Consider the following 26,371-nt stretch of genomic DNA (forward strand, 5'->3'; position numbering starts at 1 on the left):
TTCTCCAGATTGAATTCCATTTGCTGCTGCCCTGCCCACCTGACCAGTTCATCGATATCTTCCTGCAGTCTGCAGCTTTCCTCTTCATTATCAACCAGATGGCTAATTTCTGCAAACTTATTAATCAGAACTTGTTGTTCTTCTCCTGCACTTGCTTTCTGTCCAGCAGTTTGTGCCTGCTCCTCTCTCCTATTGCTGATCCGGATATTTTCCGCCTTTTGGTAAATTCTGTGCTCATCGGGGATGGGGCAAGTCTCAGTCACCCAATGACGGCCGTGAGCTGTCCCAGGTCAAGCACAGCTTGGGTCCGCTGAAAGCTCCCTCGGCTCAAACCCCAACACCAGCACAGCTCCAGCGTGGTATTCTCTCTGCAGCCACTGTGGTCCTAACGCAGCGAGCAAGGGCCCCCACTCATTCCCAGCGTCACTCTGGGCACAACGTTAAAGCCTACTCCCGCTCCTAGTCTCCAACCCTCAGCCGTGTGCTATTATTAATATTCCGGTTACACTACTTCTCCCTGTATCAAATGTCAAACAGTTTTAGCTTGGAAACCAGCTGTGCAAAGTGAGATTGCCGGCAATCTGGATATTCTGTCACGTGTTGGGAATCCTCGAGGTACTCTGTCACACTGTGCTGTTGCAGCCTTCAACACATTTCCCATTTGCATGATGTGTCAATTACCCTTTACCGTGTCTTGAAGTTCAGAGACGAAAAAGTCTGAAATTGAGGTGTTTTTTTTTCTGGTTTAAGTAACTGCCATCTCAGGTTAAAAATCTGCTTCATTTCATTTTCAAATTGTGTGGTGTAAGTTTTATAAATTTGTGTTGTAATTATAACTCAGACTTGTATTGAACACTTGGAAAACTGTGCAGTTCTGGTCGCCATATTATAAAAAGGGTATAGAGGCACTGGAGAGCGTGCAGAGAAGATTTACAAGGATGATACCAGAAATGCGAGGGTATACATATCAGGAAAGGATGAACAGGCTGGGCCTCTTTTCACTTGTAAAGAGAAAGGTGACTGAATAGAGGTCTTTAAAATGATGGAAGGTTTTGATCGAGTGGATACAGAGAAAATGTTTCCACTTGTGGGTAAGAGCAAAACTAGAGACCATCAATAGAAGATCGTCACCAAGAAATCCAATGGGGAATTCAGGAGAAACCTCTTTACCCAGAGAGCGGTGAGAATGTGGAACTCGCTGCCACAGGGAGGGGTTGAGGCGAATAGTATCGATGTATTTAAGGGGAGACTGGACAAGATATGGGGGAGAAGGGAATAGAGGGATATGCCGATAGATTTAGATGAGGAAAGACGGGAGGAGGCTCGAGTGGGGCATAAACGCCGGCCTGGACTGATTGGGCCGAATATCCGATGTAATCCTGTGTAGATGACGAGCTGCCACTAGTTGGCAGAAATTCATCCCGAACTTGTAAATTCCTGCCTTAGTTTGCTTCATCTCAAAAGTCTACACATATAAAATGTTATCACGTCAATAAATTGTCCCGTGTGTGGGGTTTGTGTTCGATTGGTGGAGTTCCAGCAGCTGTGCAGTGCTCAATCTCTAATCCAAGGTCACATCTCACCTCTTTACAAGCTCTCCTAAAGCAGCTGCTGCCATGCCCAGGGTTGGAGGGTGAACACTTGTTCTGCTTCCGTGGGACGAGAATCTGTGCGGCGGGTGGAGACACCGTCTGATTACGTCCCCCACCCCCCTCCCCGATTTGCTCTCTGTGGTTCTGCTGAAACACGCGCTGTCTTCACAGCAAACGCAGTGTGTTAACGCAGTGTGTTAACGCAGCAGTGTGTTAACGCAGTGTGTTAACGCAGTGCGTTAACGCAGCAGTGTGTTAACGCAGTGTGTTAACGCAGTGTGTTAACGCAGCAGTGCTCGGTGCTAACAGGCTGTCCCAGGGTGCAGATACAAGTCACGTTACAGCCCCTGGCCTGTGAGTCTTGTGAGCTTCCTCTTGTTGAAATCGTAAAAGAAATACCATTTCTTTATATTTTAGACATTTAACCCATTGATGCTGTTCAAATTGTCTTTGTTGAGCATTTATTTGCAGTGATTGAATAAGTCAAAAGTATTTCCTTAACACACAACCTCGGTAGAACAAAGAAAGAGGTTCTGCTGAGGGAGTGTGAGCAGCTAGGGGCCAAATTAAAAAGCAGAACTACAAAGGTAATAATCTCTGGATTACTACTTGAGCTACAAACAAATTTGCATCGGGTAAATAAGATCAGAGAGATGAACGCGTGGCTCAGAGATGGGTATTGATACATGGGGCACCAGTACTGGGATCAGAGGGAGCTGTTCTGTTGGGAGGGACTTCACTTGAACCATGCTGGGACCAGTGTCCTGGCGAATCGAATAACTAGGGCTGTAGAGAGGGCTTTACATTAAATAGTGGGGGAGAGGGATCAGGTTAGTGGAAATTTAAAAAGTCAAAGAGCAAGGAGAAGGCAGGGTAGTGATGGGGGACATGATAACCAGAGCGTGACAGGAAGGGACAGAGCATATAAACATAAGATTGTATCAGAAAGTGGGGTCAGAGTAGGGAAAAATGGTGAAAAGACAAAATTAAAAGCTTTTTATCTGAATGCATGTAGCATTCGTAACAAGACAGATGAGTTGACGGCACAAATAGAAATAAATGGGGATGATCTGATCGCCGTTACAGAGACATAGTGGCAAGGTGACGGGTGGGAACTGAATATTCAGGGCTATTTGACTTTTCGGAAGGATAGGCAGAAAAGAAAAGGAGGTGGGGTAACTCTGTTAATAAAGGATGAGATCAGGGCAGTAGTCAGAAATGATATTGGCTCAGAAAATCAAGATGTAGAATCAGTTTGGGTGGAGATAAGAAATAATAAGAGAAAGATGTCACTGGTGGGTGTAGTCTATCGGCCCCCTAACAGTCATGGGTGATTTTAATCTTGATATTGATTGGACAAATCAAATTGGCAAAGGTAGCCTTGAGGACAAGTTCATAGAGTGCATTCAGGATGGATTCTTAGAACAATACGTTGTGGAACCAACCAGGGAGCAGACAATTTTAGATCTGGCAATGTGTAATGGGACTGGATTGATTAATGATCTCATATTAAAGGATCCTTTTGGGATCATGGTAGAATTTCAAATTCAGTTTGAGCGTAAACCAGGTCTCAAACTAGTGTCCTGAACTTAAATAAAGGCAATTACAAATGTATGAAGGCAGATTTGGCCAAAGGTGACTGGGAAAATAGATTAAAGGGTAAGATGGTAGATGAGCAGTGGCAGACATGAAAGGAGATATTTCATAACTCTCAGCAAAGATATATTCCAGTGAGAAAGAAAGACTCTAAGAGAAGGATGAACCATCCGTGGCTAACTCAGGAAGTAAAGGATGGTATCAAATTGAAAACATAGGCATACAATGTTGTGAAAATTAGTGGAAGGCCAGGGGATTGGGAAATTTTTAGGAACCAGCAAAGGATGACTAAAAAAATAATAGAGAGAGAAGATAGAGTATGAGAGTAAACTAGCAAGAAATATAAAAACAGACAATAAGAGCTTCTACAGGTATATAAAAAGCAAGAGAGCAGCTAAAGTAAACATAGAAACATAGAAAATAGGTGCAGGAGTAGGCCATTCGGCCCTTCGAGCCTACACCACCATTCAATAAGATCATGGCTGATCATTCCCTCAGTACCCCTTTCCTGCTTTCTCTCCATACCCCTTGATCCCTTTAGCCGTAAGGGCCATATCTAACTCTCTCTTGAATATATCCAACGAACTGGCCTCAACAACTCTCTGCGGTAGAGAATTCCACAGGTTAACAACTCTCTGAGTGAAGAAGATTCTCCTCATCTCGGTCCTAAATGGCCTACCCCTTATCCTTAGACTGTGTCCCCTGGTTCTGGACTTCCCCAACATCAGGAACATTCTTCCTGCATCTAACCTGTCCAGTCCCGTCAGAATTTTATATGTTTCTATGAGATCCCCCCTCATTCTTCTAAACGTCAGTGAATAAAGGCCCAGTTGATCCAGTCTCTCCTTGTATGTCAGTCCTGCCATCCTGGGAATCAGTCTGGTGAACCTTCACTGCACTCCCTGAATAGCAAGAACGTCCTTCCTCCGATTAGGAGACCAATACCAATGTACACAATATTCCAGGTAAAGCCTCACTAAGACCCTGTACAACTGCAGTAAGACCTCCCTGCTCCTATACTCAAATCCCCTAACTATGAGGGCCAACATGCCATTTGCCTTCTTCACCGCCTGCTGTACCTGCATGCCAACTTTCAATGAGTGATGAACCATGACATCCAGGTCTCGTTGTACCTCCCCTTTTCCTAATCTAACGCCATTCAGATAATATTCTGCCATCGTGTTTTTGCCACCAAAGTGGATAACCTCACATTTATCCACATTATACTGCATCTACCATGTATTTGCCCACTCACCTAACCTGTCCAAGTCACCCTGCAGCCTCTTAGCATCCTCCTCACAGCTCACACCGCCACCCAGCTCAGTATCATCTGCAAACTTGGAAATATTGCACTCAATTCCTTCATCTAAATCATTGATGTATATTGTAAATAGCTAGGGTCCCAGCACTGAGCCCTGCGGCACCCCACTAGTTACTGCCTGCCATTCTGAAAAGGACCCATTTATCCCGACTCTCTGCTTCCTTGTCTGCCAACCAGTTCTCTATCCACGTCAATACATTACCCCCAATACCATGTGCTTTAATTTTGCACACCAATCTCTTGTGTGGGACCTTGTCAAAAACCTTTTGAAAGTCCAAATACACCACATCCACTGGTTCTCCCTTGTCCACTCTACTAGTTACATCCTCAAAGAATTGTAGAAGATTTGTCAAGCATGATTTCCCTTTCATAAATCCATGCTGACTTGGACCGATCCTGTCACTGCTTTCCAAATGCACTGTTATTTCATCTTTAACAATTGATTCCAACATTTTCCCCACAACTGATGTCAGGCTAACCGGTCTATAATTACCTGTTTTCTCTCTCCCTCCTTTCTTAAAAAGTGGTGTTACATTAGCTACCCTCCAGTCCATAGGAATTGATCCAGAGTCGATAGACTGCTGGAAAATGGTCACCAATGCATCCCCTATTTCTAGGGCCACCTCCTTAAGTATTCTGGGATGCAGACTATCAGGTCCCGGGCTTTTTTTCGCTCTTCAATCCCATCAATTTCCCGAACACAATTTCCCGCCAAATAAGGATTTCCTTCAGTTCCTCCTTCTCACTCGACCCTCTGTCCCCTAGTATTTCCGGAAGGTTATTTGTCTCTTCCTTCATGAAGACAGAACCAAAGTATTTGTTCAATTGGTCTGCCATTTCTTTGTTCCCCATGATAAATTCACCTGATTCTGACTGCAAGGGACCTACGTTTATCCTTTAGAGAGTGAGACTGGGGAATTTTGGGAAACAAGTAAATGGCAGAAACTTTGAAGAAATATTTTGTATCGGTCTTCATGGTAGAAGACCGATACAAACATCGCAATAATGGATAATCTAGGGGCAATTGTGATCGGGAAACTTAAAACAATCACTATCACTAGAGATAAAGTACTAGGAAAACTAAAGGGACTAAAGGTGGACAAGTCCCGTGGACCTGATGTCCTGTATCCCAGGGTCTTAAAAGAAGTGGCTGCAGAGATAGTGGATGCATTGGTTGTAATCTACCAAAATTCCCTGGATTCTGGGGAGGTCCCAGTGGATTGGAAAACTGCAAATGTAACGCCCCTATTTAAAAAAGGAGGCAGACAGAAAGCAGGAAACTACAGACCAGTTAGCCCAACATCTGTCGTTGGTGAAAATGCTGGAGTCCATTATTCTGGAATCATAATACAATCAAGCAGAGCCAGCATGGTTTTATGAAAGGGAAATCATGTTTGACAAATTTGCTGGAGTTCTTTGAGGATGTAACGAGCAGGGTGGATAAGGGGGAACCAGTGGATGTGGTGTATTTGGATTTCCAGAAGGCATTCGATAAGGTGCCACATAAAAGGTTACTGCACAAGTTAAAGTTCACGAGGTTGGGGGTAATGTTTAGCATGGATAGAGGATTGGCTAACTAACAGAAAACAGAGAGCCAGGATAAATGGGTCATTTTCAGGTTGGCAAACTAACTAGTGGGGTGTGACTGGGATCAATGTTGGGGCCTCAACTATTTACAACCTATATGAATGACTTGGATGAGGGGACCGAGTGTAATGTAGCCAAGTTTGCTGATGATACAAAGATGGGTGGGAAAGCAAATTGTGAGGAGGACACACAAAATCTGCAAAGGGATAGAGACAGGCTAAGTGAATGGGCAAAAATTGGCAGATGGAGTATAATGTGGGAAAATGTGAGGTTATCCACTTGGGTAGGAAAAATAAAAAAGCAAATAATTATTTAAATGGGGAGAGATTGCAAAGTGCTGCAGTACAGAGTGACCTGGGGGTCCTTGTGCATGAAACACAAAACCATAGTATCAGGTACAGCAAGTGATCAGGAAGGCAAATGGAATGTTGGCCTTTATTGCAAGGGGGATAGAGTATAAAAGCAGAGAAGTCCTGCTACAACTGTACAGGGTATTGGTGAGGCCACACCCTAGAGTACTGCGTACAGTTTTGGTCACCTTATTTAAGAAGGATATACTTGCATTGGAGGCTGTTCAGAGAAGGTTCACTCGGTTGATTCCTGAAATGAAGGGGTTGACTTATGAAGATAGGTTGAGCAGGTTGGGCCTATACTCATTGGCGTTTAGAAGACTGAGAAGTGATCTTATTGAAACATATAAAATTCTGAGGGGGCTTGACAGGGTAGATGCAGAGAGGATGTTTCCCCTCGTGGGGGAATCTAAAACTAGGGGCATAGTTTCAGAATAAGGGGTCGCCCATTTAAAACGGAGATGAGGAGGAATTTCTTCTCCGAGGGTTGTAAATCTGTGGAATTCTCTGCCCCAGAGAGCTGTGGAGGCTGGGTCATTGAATATATTTAAGGTGGAGATAGACAGATTTTTGAATGATAAGGGAGTGAAGGGTTATGGGGAGCGGGCGGGGAACTGGAGCTGAGTCCATGATCGGATCAGCCATGATCTTATTAAATGGCGGAGCAGGCTCGAGGGGCCGAATGGCCGACTCCTGCTCCTATTTCTTACGTTCTTATGTATTCCGGGATCATTCCTGGAGTTTGGGGGATCAAAACTTTCATTTCCATGGAAACCGTAAACCAATGGCCTGGCCCACTGACTCCCGTTAAGATGCATGATGCTTTCGAGGCTGAATCCTGCTGCTGCTTCTTGGCTGTGTCTCTAGCTCAGTTTATGAAATGTTTCTTCTGTAGGTTTATAGCAGGTGTCATTCACCCATGGAAGATTGGGCCTTTTGAGCGAATGCTGTGGCGAGTTTGTAAGGGTTATACAATCCTTACATACGAGGAGCTAGAGATCCCTCTGGAAGATCCAGACTCTGTGAGTATTGACTGCGAGGTGGACTGTGTTCTGTTCCTCTCTCTGTCTCTCTCTCTGTCCCTCTCTGTCTCTGTCTCTCTCTGTCTCTCTGTGTGTCCCTCTCTATCTCTGTCTCTCTCTCTCTCTCTGTCCCTCTCTGTCTCTGTGTGTCCCTCTCTGTCTCTGTGTGTCCCTCTCTGTCTCTGTGTGTGTGTCTCTCTCTCTCTCTCTCTCTGTGTCTCTGTGTGTCCCTCTCTGTCTCTGTGTGTCCCTCTCTCTCTCTCTCTCTGTGTCCCTCTCTCTCTCTCTCTGTGTCCCTCTCTCTCTCTCTCTCTCTGTCTCTCTGTCTCTGTGTGTCCCTCTCTGTCTCTGTGTGTCTCTCTCTCTCTCTCTCTCTGTGTCCCTCTCTGTCTCTGTGTGTCCCTCTCTGTCTCTGTGTGTCCCTCTCTCTCTCTCTCTGTGTCTCTCTCTCTCTCTCTCTCTCTCTCTCTGTGTCTCTCTGTCTCTGTGTGTCCCCCTCTCTCTCTGTCCCTCTCTCTCTCTCTCTGTGTCTCTCTCTCTCTCTGTGTGTGTGTGTCTCTCTCTCTCTGTCTCTGTCTCTCTCTCTGTCTTTGTCTATCTCGCTATCTTTGTCTCTGTCTCTGTCTGTCTCTGTTTCTCCCTATCTCTCTCTCTCTCTGTCCCTCTCTCTCTCTCTTTCTCTCTATCTCTCTCTGTTTCTCTCTGTCTGTCTCGACCTCTCTCTCTCTGTCTCGGTCTCTCTCTCTGTCTCGGTCTCTCTCTCTCTCTCTCATTCTCTCCTGAGCATTTTTTAAATCCATGTTTCCATGTTTAGGGTGAAGATGTGAAGTGGGTTGTGTTTTTAGTGTCGTACTGGGGTGAGCAGATTGGTCAGAAGGTGAAGAAGATATGCGATTGGTAAGAAAAACCCTTTCGTAGAATCATAGAGTTATGCAGCACAGAAAGAATTATACATATAGCCATTCTGCCCATCGTGCCAGTCCAATTAGTCTCACCCCACCCCCTGCTCTTTGCCCATAGCTCTCCAAATGTTTCCTTTGTAAGTATATACCCAATTCCTTTTTGATTTTGAACAGTTTCTACGTTATGTTGATCAATCAATTCAGCAATTGAACAAGCCGTTTTACACTATCGTGGCGGCTCAGGATAAGACATTGAAGAGTAATACTGCAGTGCTGCTTGGTGGTGACTGATCATCCTAAGCAGTAGCTGGGTGCTGGTATCCAGCCCGGCTCTCCCCGCACAATGTCCACAGACACAGGGAGGACACAACGCTGGGGATTGAGCTCAGGGCAGCTCTCTCACACCCCCCTGTGGCCAGTTAAAGAACAGCATTGGCCAAGGGTGCGAGCTGTCCCACTGCTCTCTCCAGTGAGCAAATAGTGGGTGGGGACAGAAGGCATTGTGTTTGCAGCAACTTACATAATAGTATGTGCATGTAAATAAAGTTGAGCTATTCTAATTGAAAACCGTTACTTGCAGTTATCACTGCCACGTCTACCCTTATCCCAACACACACCAGGAGAGGAAAGACATTGTGGTCGGACTCAACTCTCGAATCCAAGATCTCACCACAGTACGTTGCTGCACATTTTCACCTGGGTTCGGGCTGGGCTTTTCGTGTTCCTTCTGTTGGTTGTAAACTCTACAAATTGTAACGGAAGTTTGTGCCAGTTATTTCCTGTACAATAAAATGCAGCTGGAGTTCACTCTGTGAGGAATGTTGGCCAAGACTCTGGGAGACCTCCCCGCTTATCTTCAAATAGTGCGATGGGATCTTTTACATCCTCTGGTCCAGTCAGACATGCTTTGGTTTGACATCTCATTTGAAATACAGTACTGAGTACAACACTCTCGCAGTACTGCCCCTCTGACAGTGCAGCACTCCCTCAGTACTGCCCCTCTGACAGTGCGGCACTCCCTCAGTACTGCCCCTCCGACAGTGCGGCACTCCCTCAGTACTGCCCCTCCGACAGTGCGGCACTCCCTCAGTACTGCCCCTCCGACAGTGCGGCACTCCATCAGTACTGCCCCTCCGACAGTGCGGCACTCCCTCAGTACTGCCCCTCCGACAGTGCGGCGCTCCCTCAGTACTGCCCCTCCGACAGTGCGGCGCTCCCTCAGTACTGCCCCTCCGACAGTGCGGCGCTCCCTCAGTACTGCCCCTCCGACAGTGCGACACTCCCTCAGTACTGCCCCTCCGACAGTGCAGCACTCCCTCAGTACTGCCCCTCCGACAGTGCAGCACTCCCTCAGCACTGCCCCTCCGACAGTGCGGCGCTCCCTCAGTACTGCCCCTCCGACAGTGCGGCGCTCCCTCAGTACTGCCCCTCCGACAGTGCGGCACTCCCTCAGTACTGCCCCTCTGACAGTGCGGCGCTCCCTCAGTACTGCACTGAGCGTGCCGGCCTGGATTATGTGCTGAAGTCTGTAGTGAGGATTGAACCTGTGACTTTCTGACTCCGAGGTGAGAGTGATACCTACTGAGTTGCCCAGTTCATTTACTTATAAACAGTCAGAATTGATTATCTGAATTAGTTGTGAATGATTTATATGGGGGGGAGGGGGGGGATTCAGAATGAAAGAAATACTTACATTTATACAGCACTGTTCATGACCACCGGTCGTCTCAAAGTGCTTTACAGTTAGTGAAGTAGTTTTGGAGTGCAGTCACCGTTGTAACATACCGGGGAGGGCGTTATGTTCTTTTGACCCCTGTTACCTGTTCCCTCAGGTATTGTACAAAACCGAGGAATACCTGCAGCAGGTTCTGTCCAAGGCGTCTGAGTCCATCCACACATGGCTAATTCAGGTGAAGAAGATGAAGGCCATTTATCATATCCTGAACCTCTGCAGTTTTGACGTCACCAATAAGTGTCTGATTGCTGAGGTCTGGTGTCCCATGGCTGATCTGTCTAAAGTTCGGCAAGCATTGGAAGAAGGATCTGTGAGTGCTGTTTAATGTTCTTTTTATATCTATCGGCTGCAGAAGTCACAATTTCCCAAAGCAATGTGTGTTTGCTTTTAATTTTTCCAACTTGGCCATCCATTGTGGAGTATTCTACAGCAGAGTGCGATGTGTCCCCCTCGCCCCCAGCCGCCCTGCCCCTACACCGTGCCTTAATGTCAGAGTCACAATAATCCTTCCTGCTAAACCAGGCTGACCTTTTCCACTTGCCACTTCAGCGATCCTTGTATTCGATCTCAATTTGGTGGCAGGTTTTGGGGAGGTTTGTTGTGTGCCTCGGTCCCTGCAAGAACTTAGGCAGAAGTTGGCCCCTCGGGCCTGCTCCGCCCTCGGGCCTACTCCGCCCTCGGGCCTGCTCCGCCCCACGACCCCTCGGGCCTGCTCCGCCCCACGACCCCTCGGGCCTGCTCCGCCCTACGACCCCTCGGGCCTGCTCCGCCCTACGACCCCTCGGGCCTGCTCCGCCCTACGACCCCTCAGGCCTACTCCGCCCTGCGGCCCCTCAGTCCTACTCCGCCCTGCGGCCCCTCGAGCTTGCTCTGCTCTTGGGCCTGCTCCGCCCTACGACCCCTCGGACCTGCTCCGCCCTACGACCCCTCGGACCTGCTCCGCCCTGCGGCCCCTCAGGCCTACTCTGCTCTTGGGCCTGCTCCGCCCTGCGGCCCCTCGGGCCTGCTCTGCCCTACGACCCCTCGGACCTGCTCCGCCCTGCGGCCCCTCAGGCCTACTCCGCTATTCAATGAGACCATGGCTGATCTTTGACCTCAACCCCACTTTCCCGCACTGTCCCCATATCCCTTGATTCCGCGAGAGTCCAAAAATCTATCGATCTCAGCCTTGAATATACTCAGAGACTGAGCCTCCACAGCCCTCTGGGGCAGAGAATTTCAAAGATTCATCACCCTCTGAGAGAAGAAATTCCTCCTCATCCCAGTCCTAAATGGCCGACCCCTTATCCTGAGACTGTGACCCTGGTTCTAGACTCTCCAGCCCGGGGGGGAAACATCCTCCCTGCATCTACCCTGTCAATCCTCCTCAGAATCCTGTACGAGATCACTCCTCATTCTTCTAACCTCCAGTTGTGTGAGTCAGAAAACGTAACACCCACAGCCCCAGATTCCCAGCCCGTGCCCCGGCAGAGCAGGCTCCTCATTGGCAGCGCCAATGTTCAGGGAGAGCAGACAGCGTTCCTTCTCTTTGCCTTATCTTCCCTCTCCTGGAGATGCTTTGCGGCTGGAGTAGAATTCCAGAGAATGTTGCCTTCAGTTGCCTTACCCAAGTGGCGAGTCTCGAGACGCGACACTGAGGGAAGCCAGACTGTCCGACTGCAGTCTGTTTGTACTCTTTTCTTTTTTTCTCTCTCTTGTGCGCTCATTCGTTCTGTCTCTCTGTTTTCTCTCTCATTCTCTCTCTCTCCCCGATTAGCCCCCAGCACTCGTGTTTAGTTTCCTATTGGAGATGATTTGGTGGTTTCTGGATATTTTAGATAATTGTAGTGATGAAGGGATGTAATAATTCATGTTTTTTTCCAGAGGAAAAGTTGCGCGACGGTTCCATCGTTTGTGAACCGAATCCCAACGACAGACACTCCCCCAACACTCCTCAGGACCAATAAATTCACCTCCGGGTTTCAGAATATCGTGGATGCTTATGGAGTTGGAAACTACCGGGAAGTTAATCCAGGTACGTGCAGCTTGGAGCACTGTGCACAGTCCTGGTCTCCGTGTTGCAAAAAGGGTAGAGAGGCACCGGAGAAAGTTCAGCAAATATTTAGAAGGATGAATTTAGAAGGCTGGGGCTCTCTTCTCTCAAACAGAAGGTGATGGAGGTCTTTGAGATTATGAAGGGGTTCGAGAGGGCAGGCACAGAGAGGGTGTTCCCACTTGTGGGGGAGACCAGAACTCAGGGCCATCAATATCAGACAGTCACTGATAAACCCAACGGGGAATTCAGGAGAAACTTCTTTACCCAGAGAGCGGTGAGAATGTGGAACTCGCTGCCACAGGGAGGGGTTGAGGGGAATAGTATCGATGTATTTAAGGGGAAGCTGGATAAACACATGGGGGAGAAAGGAATAGAGGGATATGGTGATGGGGTGAGATGGAGAGGGGTGGGAGGGGGCTGGTATGGAGCACGGAGCGATGGGGCCCAATGGCCTGTTTCTGGGCTGTACGTTTTATGCAGTGGTTTACAGAATATCCCGATCGGGTGCGGGGTGCATGTATTTGTCTTGTATGACGATGATTTTTTGATTTGACGGTTGTATCCAGTGACTGCTCCCTGCTAATGTCCAGTCTCTACAGAAGCGATGGTGTTTTTGCTTTCTGACAGGCCCTTACACAATCGTTACCTTCCCGTTCCTCTTCGCGGTGATGTTTGGCGACTTTGGCCATGGTTTGATCATGTCTGTGTTTGCATTGTGGATGGTGCTGTGTGAGAACAACCCGAAACTGAAGCGCACGAGGAACGAGGTGAGACCGAGGGGCTGAATGTTAGCCGGGCGTTCCTGGTCACAGGATTGGACCCAGATCCAAAAAACCCGACAATGTCAGACTTTTGACGACTCATCGGAATAGTGTCGGAGAGAATCTCCTCACCCCACCCCTCCCCTCCCCTCCTCGGCACTACCCCCCTCGCTCCCCTCCCCTCCCCTCCCCTCTCCCCCTCGCTCCCCTCTCCCCCTCGCTCCCCTCTCCCCCTCGCTCCCCTCTCCCCCTCGCTCCCCTCTCCCCCTCGCTCCCCTCTCCCCCTCGCTCCCCTCTCCCCCTCGCTCCCCTCTCCCCCTCGCTCCCCTCTCCCCCTCGCTCCCCTCTCCCCCTCGCTCCCCTCTCCCCCTCCCCCTCCTCGGCACTCCTCCCCCTCCTCATTCCCCCCCTCCCCAGCCTGGCCCTCCCTTGTCCGCCGTGGAGTTCTCCCCGGTGTCCTGGGGCCAATATTTATCCCTCCACCAACGTGACTAAAAAGGGTTACCTGTTGATTGTCACATTGCTGTGTGTGGGAGCTTGCTGTGCACAAATTGGCTGCCGCGTTTCCCACAATACATCAGTGACTACACGGTGCATCATCGGCTGTAAAGCGCTTTGGGACATCCTGAGGTCACAAAAGACGCGATATTTTATGACACTTGTTTTTCAGTGGTTAAGCAAGTTTTAATATCTTCAATAAAAAGGGAAATGACTGGAATCACTCGGGCAGCGTCTGTGGAGAGAGAATGAGTTAACGTTTCAGCTCACTGATCTCCCACCAGTTCTGACAAAGGGTCATTGACCTGAAAAGTTAACTCTCTGTCTCTCCCTCCACAGATGCTGCAGGCTGTTTCCAGCGTGCACTGTTTGGATTTCCGATTTGCTGCGCCATGGTGTTTAGCTTGTGTTCCAATATCTCCAGTATAGTGGACGAGAGTTGCACGTTTAACATAGTTTCTCGAGGAATTCTGTATCTCGGTAACTGAGGCTACAGTGAATTGGTTACTGAGCAGGACTAACTTCTTGTTTCTATCGCTAACAGATCTGGAACATGTTTTTTGATGGCCGTTATATCATCCTGATGATGGGAACCTTTTCCCTGTACACTGGCCTTATCTACAATGACTGCTTTTCAAAGTCCTTGAATATATTTGGCTCTGGCTGGAGTGTCAAACAAATGTTTGATAGTAACATTTGGACGTACGTATGTGGGTGATTATAAACTTCTGAATAACGTGTGTGAGTGTAATGGGGTGGAAAGAACGGGCTCCCCTAACGTCCTGTACATCGACATTCACACTGTACAGTGGACTACAGGTGATCCCGAGACCCATACACAGTGTTCATACCGGGAGAGGGGGAATGTCCCGCACCGGGAGAGGGGGAGAGTCCCACACCGGGAGATGGGGAATGTCCCGCACCGGGAGAGGGGGAATGTCCCGCACCGGGAGAGGGGGAATGTCCCGCACCGGGAGAGGGGGAATGTCCCGCACCGGGAGAGGGGGAATGTCCCGCACCGGGAGAGGGGGAATGTCCCGCACCGGGAGAGGGGGAGAGTCCCGCACCGGGAGAGGGGGAGAGACCCGCACCGGGAGAGGGGGAATGTCCCGCACCGGGAGAGGGGGAGAGTCCCGCACCGGGAGAGGGGGAGAGACCCGCACCGGGAGAGGGGGAGAGTCCCGCACCGGGAGAGGGGGAGAGGGGGAGAGCGGGAGAGTCCCGCACTGGGACAGCCCGAATCCACTTTTCAATATCAATTCAAACCCGATCCTTCGCAATTATCTCCGTCAATTGTGGCCGAGGGCGGTGGGGGGGGGGGCTGTGGGGACAGGCACTCTGCGTGGGGGGGCGCGTGTCTGGGCGCGGGGGCACAGGGCACGGGGTGGGGGCATGGTGTGGGTCGACCACCTGATGCGATGTTGGGCTTGTTGAGGTGACGGGCTGTGACTGGGCCTGTGTTCCTGCTGCTTGCCTTTGCCCAAGTTTCAGGCGTGTGTTTACAGAGTTGGAGTTCTGTTCCTGCGCATTGTGTGAATCGCTGGCTTTGTAAAATATGTGGCTTTTGTATGAACTGTAATACAGTAAAGCAATCAAGTTACAATCAGTAAATGGAGCAGTAACACAGGTTCTCACAGTCTGGACGGTTTTATTTAAACATGCTTTACAAATTCATTTGTCTTGTTAAAAAACTGATGTAATAATGTTACGGATGATGTTTAAAATACAGACTTGATCAAACTTCTGTCGAAGTTCCAGATTTGATGAGTGGGTTTCTCTTAGGTGGGACCATGTTCAACATAATCGTTTTCTGAGCTTGGATCCCAACATCACTGGTGTGTTCCAAGGACCCTATCCCTTCGGTGTTGATCCGGTGAGTGCTCTCGGCTGTAAATTGGTTCTCGATTGCACGGGCACAGCAGCAATCGGAGAGTGATGTGTGTCGAGTCTCAGTCAGACCGAGAGTGGCTGCCACAGGTCCAGTCAATCTGACAGGGTAGATACAGGGAGAATGTTTCCCCCGGGCCGGGGAGTCTAGAACCAGGGGTCACAGTCTCAGGAAAGGGCTTGGCCATTTAGGACTGAGATGAAGAGGAATCTCTTCACTCAGAGGGTGGGGAATCTTTGGAATTCTCTGCCCCAGGGGGCTGTGGAGGCTCAGTCTCTGAATATATTCAAGGCTGAGATCGATAGATTTTTGGACTCTGGAGGAATCGAGGGATATGGGGATCGGGCGGGAAGGTGGAGTTAAGGTCGATGATCAGCCAGGATCTTATTGAATGGCAGAGTAGGTTTGAGGGGCCAAATGGCCGACTCCTGCTCCTATTTCTTATGTTCTTATGCAAGTTTTTAAACCAGGAATGAGGGATTACAGTTACCTGACAGACTGGAGAAACTGAGATTCTCCGCTTTAGAGCAGAGAAGGCTAAGAGGAGATTTGATCGAGGTGTTTAAAATTACGAAGGGTTTGGATAGAGTAAATAAAGAGAAGCTGTTCCCAATGGCTCAAGGGTCGATAATGAGAGGGCTCAGATTTAAGGTAATCGGCAAAAGAACCAGAGGCAACATAAGGAAAACGTTTCCACACGAGTGGTTAGGATTTAGAACGTGCTGCCTGATAGGGTGGTGGATACAGATTCAATAACGGCCTTCAAAAGGGAATTGGATAAGTCCAGGGGCACACGGCCCAGCCCACACTGCGACATGTGTGCACTGGGTCCGTGCAGCAGAGCAGGTCTCCAGTCGTCCTGGTTAATCCTCGCCCCTGGATCAAGGCCGAGCTCTGTCAAGCCCGTGTGGTGGCTGGTCACACCACGTTAAATAAATCCACACACAGGCATCTTCCACCCCCTCAACTGGAGTTCAGGACTGGAACATCGGGTCCTTCATCGAAATATCTGTGAACACTCGTGGAAGCAAGTCATCCTTGTTCGAGGGACGGCCTATGGTGGGAATAAATACTTGAAGGAGAAAAAAAGTGCAGGGAAGGAGCGGGGGGAGTGGGACTGTCTGGGTTGCTCTTCGACAGAGCCGGCACAGACTGGATGGGCCCAATGGCCTCCTGTGCTGTACTATTCTAGGAAGCCGTATGTTACATCCTTCATACATAGAAACATAGAAATTAGATGCAGGAGTAGGCCATTCGGCCCTTCGAGCCTGCACCGCCATTCAATAAGATCATGGCTGATCATTCCCTCAGTACCCCTTTCTTGCTTTCTCTCCATACCCCTTGATCCCTTTAGCCGTAAGGGCCGTATCTAACTCCCTCTTGAATATATCTAACGAACTGGCCTCAACAACTCTCTGTGGCAGGGAATTCCACAGGTTCACAACTCTCTGGGTGAAGAAGTTTCTCCTCATCTCAGTCCTAAATGGCTTACCCCTTATCCTTAGACTGTGTCCCCTGGTTCTGGACTTCCCCAACATCGGGAACATTCTTCCTGCATCTAACCTGTCCAGTCCCGTCAGAATTTTAAATGTTTCTATGAGATCCCCTCTCATCCTTCTAAACTCCAGTGTACAAAGGCCCAGTTGATCCAGTCTCTCCTCATACGTCAGTCCAGCCATCCCGGGAATCAGTCTGGTGAACCTTCGCTGCACTCCCTCAATAGCAAGTTCCTTCTCTCTTCCTGTCCACACGCACTCATTGCCCTGTCCCCTTTCACTCTTCACACACCTATCTAGTTACAAACACATCCCTTTCAGTGTCGGCTGTGGCTCAGTGGGCAGCACGCTCGCCTCCGAGTCAGAAGGTTCTGGGTTCAAGTCCCACTCCAGGAAATTGAGCACAAAAAAATCCAGGCTGACATTCCCATTGCAGTGTTGAGGGAGTGCTCCACTGTCAGAGGTGCAGTACTGAGGGAGCACCGCACTGTCGGAGGGGCAGTACTGAGGGAGCACCGCACTGTCGGAGGGGCAGTACTGAGGGAGCGCCGTACTGTCGGAGGGGCAGTACTGAGGGAGCACCGCACTGTCGGAGGGGCAGTACTGAGGGAGTGCTGCACTGTCAGAGGGGCAGTACTGAGGGAGTGCTGCACTGTCGGAGGGACAGTACTGAGGGAGTGCCGCACTGTCGGAGGGGCAGTACTGAGGGAGCGCCGCACTGTCGGAGGGACAGTACTGAGGGAGCGCCGCACTGTCGGAGGGGCAGTACTGAGGGAGCGCTGCACTGTTGGAGGGGCAGTACTGAGGGAGTGCCGCACTGTCGGAGGGGCGGTACTGAGGGAGTGCTGCACTGTTGGAGGGGCAGTACTGAGGGAGTACCGCACTGTCGGAGGGACAGTACTGAGGGAGTGCCGCACTGTCGGAGGGACAGTACTGAGGGAGTGCTGCACTGTTGGAGGGGCAGTACTGAGGGAGTGCTGCACTGTCGGAGGGACAGTACTGAGGGAGTGCCGCACTGTCGGAGGGGCAGTACTGAGGGAGCGCCGCACTGTCGGAGGGACAGTACTGAGGGAGCGCCGCACTGTCGGAGGGGCAGTACTGAGGGAGCGCTGCACTGTTGGAGGGGCAGTACTGAGGGAGTACCGCACTGTCGGAGGGACAGTACTGAGGGAGTGCCGCACTGTCGGAGGGACAGTACTGAGGGAGTGCCGCACTGTCGCCTGTTCTGCCACTCACCTTCAATCTGTGTCCCTCTGGTTACTGACCCCCTGCCACAGGAAATAGTTTCCCTTTAATTACCATATCAAAACCTGTACACCTCGATTAACTCTGCCCTAAGCTGCTTTGCTCTGAGAACAACCGTCTCCCACATCCCTGGCACCATATCTTGGTCGATCATGTTTAATAGACTAAAAACTGGGTTTTTATAACTTTATTTTTGCTTCTTTTGTATTTTAGATTTGGAACCTGGCTAGTAATCGCCTCAGTTTTCTGAATTCATATAAAATGAAAATGTCAGTTATCCTGGGCATTATTCACATGACTTTTGGAGTCGTTCTTGGAGTCTTCAATCACTTGTAAGTCCTTCTGGAGCTAAAAAAAAACCTGCTGCTGATTCTCTGCTCCCAGCTCTCGTGAAGCCTCCGTTAGTGAAGCAGCGGGTAACTAACGGTACAGGTTAAAGCTCACCATCCCAATCCAGGTCCTACTGAGTTATTGGATCTTTGCCCCTTGGGCTGGAGGGCGAATTCGAGATTGGCAGTGCTGATCGATGTGCAGTAATGTGCACCGGGAATTGTACAGCCAACGTTGGGGGCGGACTTGATTGCCATGTTTTCAAATCCCTTCGTGGCCTCACCCCTCCCTATCTCTGTCACCTCGCCCCTCCCTATCTCTGTCACCTCGCCCCTCACTATCTCTGTCACCTCACCCCTCCCTATCTCTGTCACCTCGCCCCTCCCTATCTCTGTCACCTCACCCCTCCCTATCTCTGTCACCTCGTCCCTCCCTATCTCTGTCACCTCGTCCCTCCCTATCTCTGTCACCTCGCCCCTCCCTATCTCTGTCACCTCACCCCTCCCTATCTCTGTCACCTCGTCCCTCCCTATCTCTGTCACCTCACCCCTCCCTATCTCTGTCACCTCACCCCTCCCTATCTCTGTCACCTCGCCCCTCCCTATCTCTGTCACCTCGCCCCTCCCTATCTCTGTCACCTCACCCCTCCCTATCTCTGTCACCTCACCCCTCCCTATCTCTGTCACCTCGTCCCTCCCTATCTCTGTCACCTCGCCCCTCCCTATCTCTGTCACCTCGTCCCTCCCTATCTCTGTCACCTCGTCCCTCCCTATCTCTGTCACCTCGTCCCTCCCTATCTCTGTCACCTCGCCCCTCACTATCTCTGTCACCTCGCCCCTCACTATCTCTGTCACCTCGCCCCTCACTATCTCTGTCACCTCGCCCCTCCCTATCTCTGTCACCTCGCCCCTCCCTATCTCTGTCACCTCGCCCCTCCCTATCTCTGTCACCTCCTCTGAGATCTCTGCACACCTCCAATTCTGGCCTCTTGTGCAGCCCTGATTTGAATCGCTCCACCATTGGTGGCCGTGCCTTCAGCTATCTGGGCCCTAAGCTCCAGAATTCCTCCCCTAAACCTCTCTGCCTCACTACCTCTCGCTCCTCCTTTAAGACGCTCCTTAAAAACTGCCTCCACCTATACCTTATGTCTGATTACGCTTCTGTGAAGCACCTTGGATCAGTTTACTACGTTAAAGGTGCTGTATAAATACATGTTGTTGTGCTAAAAAGGAGCCGGTGCCTTCAACAAATTAGGAACATTGGCAAAATAGGATCTCTTCCTAAATTATAAATATGCAGAAAATGTTGAAATTATCCGTGAGATCATTAAATGATACAAATATCATCAAACCTGGGCTAGGTTAATATAAAACTTCCTGGAACTAACTTCACCAAAAAGTATTGCTAGTTCTTAGTTATTGAGGCGAAGCTGCAGTGATCCCTGGGCTGTTGCCGGGGGTGAAGGGGCTTACAGTTACCGAGAGAGAGTTGAGCAGATTTCACTCGAGGGTGACCACATTTGAGACGGAACTGATCAGAAATAACGTGACGGATGAGGCTGGATTCTGAGCGACTCCTGGTTCTGCGATCTGATTGGCTGAAGGGTGGTCTCCGATGTAATTGGGCGTATTAAGATGGTCTGTGGTCCTATGTTTTTAGCCGATGGAACTGGGTGACATTCCCGAGTTACATTCAAACAGTCTGTGAAGCTTTCAGTCGTGTGTCTGATGTCAACTTTATAATTAATAAGAACATCAGAAATAGGAGCAGGAGTCGGCCAAATGGCCCCTCGAGCCTGCTCCGCCATTTAATACCATCATGGCTGATCCGATCATGGACTCAGCTCCACTTCCCTGCCCACTCCCCATAACCCTTTATTCCTTTATCGTTTAAAAGAATAATTGTAATAAAATAACCTCAGTAAGGTAAGAGTGTATAAATAATTAGGTTCTCTGCAAAACGAGCTTGTTGCCTGAGCTTGTGTTGTTTGATTAATTTTGTTTCTCATTTCTGTACGAACCAGGCACTTTAAGAAGCACTGTAACATCTACCTGGTATTTATCCCGGAACTGCTTTTCATGGTGTGCCTCTTTGGGTACCTGATGTTTATGATCATCTATAAATGGCTGGCGTATTCTGCTGCAAACTCCGACTCGGCTCCAAGCATCTTGATTCATTTTATCAACATGTTTGTCATGAAAGGGTCTGATGATACACAACTTTACCCTGGACAGGTAGGCATCCAGTGATGGGTTCTGGAAATTGTATATAATGTTTACCAATTAAAAAAAAACAGATTTATTTTTAGCTAGTTGGCTGTTTTAGTGGAAAAAGTCAAGTTCAAGGAAGAACACAGGAGGAGGCCATTCAGTCCCTCGAGCCTGTTCGGCCATTTAATGAGACCATGGCTGATCATCTGCCTTGACTCTGTGTCCTTTTAGTTCCCTGTTGACAGACACTGGGGCCTGCTCCATCTTTGTTTTTCTGAATCGAGATGGGTCGCAGAAGACGACAGAGGAGAGTTGCGCTGATCACAGAGACATTCCGAGGCCTGAGGCACGGCAGAGGAGCGCAGACAGACAGACAGCTCCTTATGTGGCTTTCCCCAAAGGGGTAAACGCGGTCGTGTGGCGTTTAATGATGGCGTTCTGGAGTGCAGCAACCCCCTGCCGCCAATACACGCACCACATGCCCGACACGCGATTCTTCCGCCGGCTTCCGCCTCCACAGTTGTGCAGGACCGGCGGTCGATGAGAGGCTGATAATTCAGCGGGACCGGATTAGCTGGGTGTGGGGGAGGGGGTGTGGGGAGGGAGGGCTTGAGGGGGGTGGGGGGTGCGGAGAGAGGATAGGGTCCAAACTTGAGTGTTGATCAGAAGCTTCCCGGACACCAAAAGGTCTGAAAGGGATAACTGAGTGGATCACATCCAGTGCGCCAGTGCAGCCTTCGGTCGCCTGAGGAAGAGAGTGTTTGAAGACCAGGCCCTCAAATCTGGCACCAAGCTCATGGTCTACAGAGTAGTAGTGATACCCACCCTCCTATGTGGCTCAGAGACGTGGATTATATACAGCAGACATCTCAAAGTGCTGGAGAAGTACCACCAGCTCTGCCTCCGTGAGATCCTGCAAATCCACTGGGAGGACAGACGCACCAACATCAGTGTTCTCGATCAGGCCAACATCGAAGTACTGACCACACTCGATCAGCTCTGTTGGGCAGGTCACATTGTTTGCATGCCTGACACAAGACTCCCAAAGCAAGCGCTCTACGAGCCCCAGAGGAAACGTTACAAGGACACCCTCAAAACCTCCCTGGTAAAATGCAACATCCCCACCGACACCTGGGAGTCCCTGGCCAAAGACCGCCCTAAGTGGAGGAAGTGCATCCGGGAGGGCGCTGAGCATCTCGAGTCTCGTCGCCGAGAGCATGCAGAAACCAAGCGCAGGCAGCGGAAGAAACGTGCGGCAAACCAGTCCCACCCTCCCCTTCCCTCAACCACTGTCTGTCCCACCCACCCTTTCCCCCAACCACTGTCTGTCCCACCCTCCTCTTCCCTCAACCACTGTCTGTCCCACCTGTGACAGAGACTGTAATTCCTGTATTGGATTGTTCAGTCACCTGAGAACTCACTGAGTGGAAGCAAGTCTTCCTCGATTCCGAGGGACTGCCCTTAGCTAGCAAAACTCTATCAATCTCAGATTTTTAATTATTAATTGAGTTTGCTTCTACTGCTTTTTGTCCACATTTCTCCCGCCCTTTGTATGAAGAAGTGTTTCCGAACTTCTCTCCTGAACGGCCTGGCTCTGATTTGAAGGTTATCCCCTTGTCCTAGATTCCCCCACCAGCGGAAAAAGTCTCTCTCTATCGACCCTATCAATTCCTTTCCAAATCCTAAACACCTCAATCAATTCCCCCCTTTAACCTTCTATATTCCAGGGAATACAACCTGGTTTATATCTTCTCTCACAATCTAACCCTTGGGGCCCGGGTAACATTCTGGTGAATCTGCGCTGCCCTCCTTCCAAGCCAGTATCCCCCGAGGTATGGTGCACAGTGCTCCAGGTGTGGTCTAACTATCATCATAGGCATTCCCTCGGAGTCGAGGAAGACTTGCTTCCACTCCTAGGATGAGTTCTCAGGTGACTGAACAGTCCAATACGGGAACCACAGTCCCTGTCACAGGTGGGACAGACAGTCGTTGAGGGAAAGGGTGGGTGGGGAGTCTGGTTTGCCGCATGCTCCTTCCGCTGCCTGCGCTTGGTTTCTGCACGCTGTTGACGACGAGACTCGAGGTGCTCAGCGCCCTCCCGGATGCACTTCCTCCACTTAGGGCGGTCTTTGGCCAGGGACTCCCAGGTGTCGGTGGGGATGTCGCACTTTATCAGGGAGGCTTTGACGGTGTCCTTGTAACGTTTCCTCTGCTCACCTTTGGCTCATTTGCTGTGAAGGAGTTCCGAGTAGAGCGCTTGCTTTGGGAGTCTCGTGTCTGTCATGCGAACAATGTGGCCCTGCCCAGCGGAGCTGATCGAGTGTGGTCAGTGCTTCAATGCTGGGGATGTTGGCCTAGTCGAGGACGCTAACGTTGGTACGTCTGTCCTCCCAGGGGATTTGCAGGGTCTTGCGGAGACATCGTTGGTGGTATTTCTCCAGCGACTTGAGGTGTCTACTGTACATGGTCCATGTCTCTGAGCCATACAGGAGGGTGGGTATCACTACAGCCCTGTAGACCATGAGCTTGGTGGTGGATTTGAGGGCCTGGTCTTCAAACACTCTTTTCCTCAGGTGGCGCACTGGAGGCGGTGTTGGATCTCGTCGTCAATGTCTGCTCTTGTTGATAAGAGGCTCCCGAGATATGGGAAGTGGTCCACGTTGTCCAGGGCCGCGCCGTGGATCTTGATGACTGGGGGGCAGTGCTGTGTGGTGAAGACAGGCTGGGGGAGGACTTTTGTTGTACGGATGTTTAGCGTAAGGCCCATGCTTTCGTACGCCTCAGTAAATACGTCGACTACGGCTGCAGCAAAACCTCATCCCCTTTATATTCCAGCCCCCTAGATATAAAAGCCAACATTCCATTAGCCATTTTGATTATTTTTTATACATGACTCCTACATTTTAGTGATCTGTGAACATCGACCCCTAAATCGCGATGGACCGCCATTGATCCTTGCTCTTCACCATTTAAGAAATACTCGGATCCAGACTGTTTTGGTCCACGGTGGATGAGCTCACAGCTTCCTGATTTGCCGCCACTGATGTTAGAATTATGTTGCCGATTGAGGAAGATGAGCTATGACTGTGCTCTTACATTCCTGGGCTTTACTTCATATCCTCCTTGGATTCAGTGCCAAAGAACACTTGTATAATTCAGCCCCTGCTCGCTGTACCCTGGCGTGTGTCTTTGCCTGCCCAATATCTGTGGAAGTGTAGTGAGCCCAGGGACTGTATGGAGACCCTGCTCACTGTACTGTGGCCTATTGGATAAACCTTCAGCAAATGGTAGAATAAACAGTCCTATTCTGGCTTGAGCTACAAACTACAGGGAGCATTTATTTCCAAATGACTAAGAAAATAGTAGAGAGGATAAACAGATTGCTAAACGTAGACTCCTTGGAATATAGAAAAATCACAGATGATTATATCTCCCACACTCAGCAAGTCAAGCCAAGGGTAACCTTCAAAATCCCTTGAAAGACCAGAACCAAGGGAATTATAAATGTATCTCTCGTAACTGCATTAGGCACCCCACTGGATTCCAGCAGAGCCTCCCCTGCAGCACTGGATTCCAGCAGAGCCTCTCCTGCAGCACTGGATTCCAGCGAGGCCTCTCATGCACTGGATTCCAGCAAGGCCACTCACGCACTGGATTCCAGCGAGGTATCTCATGCAGCACTGGATTCCAGCGAGGCCTCTCATGCACTGGATTCCAGCGAGGCCTCTCATGCACTGGATTCCAGCGAGGCCTCTCCTGTAGCGCTGGATTCCAGCGAGGCCTCTCATGCACTGGATTCCAGCGAGGCCTCTCATGCAGCATCAGTGGGTCAGGAGAGTCAAATGGAATAGTTTGGCACCCTGCTGGGATTACAGGAACACTTGGATAGTCGAGAGATGCTCTCACCGGACTGCGCTCAGCACGGAGCCAGCGTCTACTGGGGGAGAGTAACCCAGCTGCCATGGCCGTTTAAAGGTCTCTGAGCCTCCCTGCAGGCCTGCTCCATCCAGCGGGGGTCAGCCCAGAGGGCCAGATTATCCGTTATTTTTTTAATAATGATGTTGATTGAGGGATAAATTGGCCGAGACACCAGATGAGAACTTCATGCTTCTCCTCAAATAGTACCATGGGCTCTTGGAAAGAGAAAACGGGGCCTAGTTTTAACGTCTCATCTGAAAGATGGCCCCTCCGACAGTGCAGCACTCCCTCAGTACTGCCCCTCCGACAGTGCGGCACTCCCTCAGTACTGCCCCTCCGACAGTGCAGCACTCCCTCAGTACTGCCCCTCCGACAGTGCGGCACTCCCTCAGTACTGCCCCTCCGACAGTGCGGCGCTCCCTCAGTACTGCCCCTCCGACAGTGCGGCGCTCCCTCAGTACTGCCCCTCCGACAGTGCGGCACTCCCTCAGTACTGCCCCTCCGACAGTGCCGCACTCCCTCAGTACCGCCCCTCCGACAGTGCGGCACTCCCTCAGTTCCGCCCCTCCGACAGTGCCGCACTCCCTCAGTACCGCCCCTCCGACAGTGCGGCACTCCTTCAGCACTGCCCCTCCGACAGTGCGGCACTCCCTCAGTACCGCCCCTCCGACAGTGCGCCGCTCCCTCAGTACCGCCCCTCCGACAGTGCAGCACTCCCTCAGTACTGCCCCTCCGACAGTGCAGCTTGTGTCATTGGAGTTGAGCTTGAACCCTGACCTCTGACTCAGAGGGGAGCTGCTGACACCTAGGAACATTTTTGTTTGTCAACCAGTTTTTAATAAATGTTTCTGAAGCAAGTGTTTTCCTCCCTGGGGAATGCAGGCTATTCTCCCTCCCTGGGGAATGTTGGGTATTCTCCCTCCCTGGGGAATGCAGGCTATTCTCCCTCCCTGGGGAATGTTGGGTATTCTCCCTCCCTGGGGAATGCTGGGTATTCTCTCTCCCTGGGGAATGCAGGCTATTCTCCCTCCCTGGGGAATGCTGGGTATTCTCTCTCCCTGGGGAATGCAGGCTATTCTCCCTCCCTGGGGAATGTTGGGTATTCTCTCTCCCTGGGGAATGTTGGGTATTCTCTCTCCCTGGGGAATGCTGGGTATTCTCCCTCCCTGGGGAATGCTGGGTATTCTCCCTCCCTGGGGAATGCTGGGTATTCTCCCTCCCTGGGGAATGTTGGGTATTCTCCCTCCCTGGGGAATGCTGGGTATTCTCCCTCCCTGGGGAATGTTGGGTATTCTCCCTCCCTGGGGAATGTTGGGTATTCTCCCTCCCTGGGGAATGCTGGGTATTCTCCCTCCCTGGGGAATGCTGGGTATTCTCCCTCCCTGGGGAATGCAGGCTATTCTCTCTCCCTGGGGAATGCTGGGTATTCTCCCTCCCTGGGGAATGTTGGGTATTCTCCCTCCCTGGGGAATGCTGGGTATTCTCTCTCCCTGGGGAATGCAGGCTATTCTCCCTCCCTGGGGAATGCTGGGTATTCTCCCTCCCTGGGGAATGCTGGGTATTCTCTCTCCCTGGGGAATGCAGGCTATTCTCTCTCCCTGGGGAATGCAGGCTATTCTCTCTCCCTGGGGAATGCTGGGTATTCTCCCTCCCTGGGGAATGTTGGGTATTCTCTCTCCCTGGGGAATGCAGGCTATTCTCCCTCCCTGGGGAATGTTGGGTATTCTCTCTCCCTGGGGAATGCTGGGTATTCTCCCTCCCTGGGGAATGCTGGGTATTCTCCCTCCCTGGGGAATGTTGGGTATTCTCCCCAGGCTGGGGAATGCTGGGTATTCTCCCTCCCTGGGGAATGTTGGGTATTCTCCCTCCCTGGGGAATGCTGGGT

General features: G+C 50.4%; 1 protein-coding gene across 2 annotated transcripts in view; it reads left to right on the plus strand.

Annotated features, from left to right (window-relative positions):
- The window catches only part of LOC139269098 (V-type proton ATPase 116 kDa subunit a 2-like), a 78,554-nt gene that overhangs the window by 33,507 nt on the left and 18,676 nt on the right, over nucleotides 1–26,371 (plus strand). For both annotated transcript variants that reach the window (XR_011594158.1, XM_070888197.1), the window contains exons 6-15: nucleotides 7,342–7,468; nucleotides 8,283–8,365; nucleotides 8,951–9,044; nucleotides 10,203–10,415; nucleotides 11,969–12,119; nucleotides 12,768–12,907; nucleotides 13,944–14,101; nucleotides 15,182–15,272; nucleotides 18,242–18,360; nucleotides 20,382–20,592. Coding sequence is in view for 1 of the 2 variants with exons in the window: in XM_070888197.1 (XP_070744298.1) it covers nucleotides 7,342–7,468; nucleotides 8,283–8,365; nucleotides 8,951–9,044; nucleotides 10,203–10,415; nucleotides 11,969–12,119; nucleotides 12,768–12,907; nucleotides 13,944–14,101; nucleotides 15,182–15,272; nucleotides 18,242–18,360; nucleotides 20,382–20,592 (1,387 nt within the window). In the remaining variant the exon portion in view is untranslated. The remainder of the gene's footprint in view (nucleotides 1–7,341; nucleotides 7,469–8,282; nucleotides 8,366–8,950; nucleotides 9,045–10,202; nucleotides 10,416–11,968; nucleotides 12,120–12,767; nucleotides 12,908–13,943; nucleotides 14,102–15,181; nucleotides 15,273–18,241; nucleotides 18,361–20,381; nucleotides 20,593–26,371) is intronic.

This window comes from Pristiophorus japonicus, chromosome 8 (assembly GCF_044704955.1).
Source record: "Pristiophorus japonicus isolate sPriJap1 chromosome 8, sPriJap1.hap1, whole genome shotgun sequence".
NCBI classification, from domain to species: Eukaryota; Metazoa; Chordata; class Chondrichthyes; family Pristiophoridae; genus Pristiophorus; species Pristiophorus japonicus.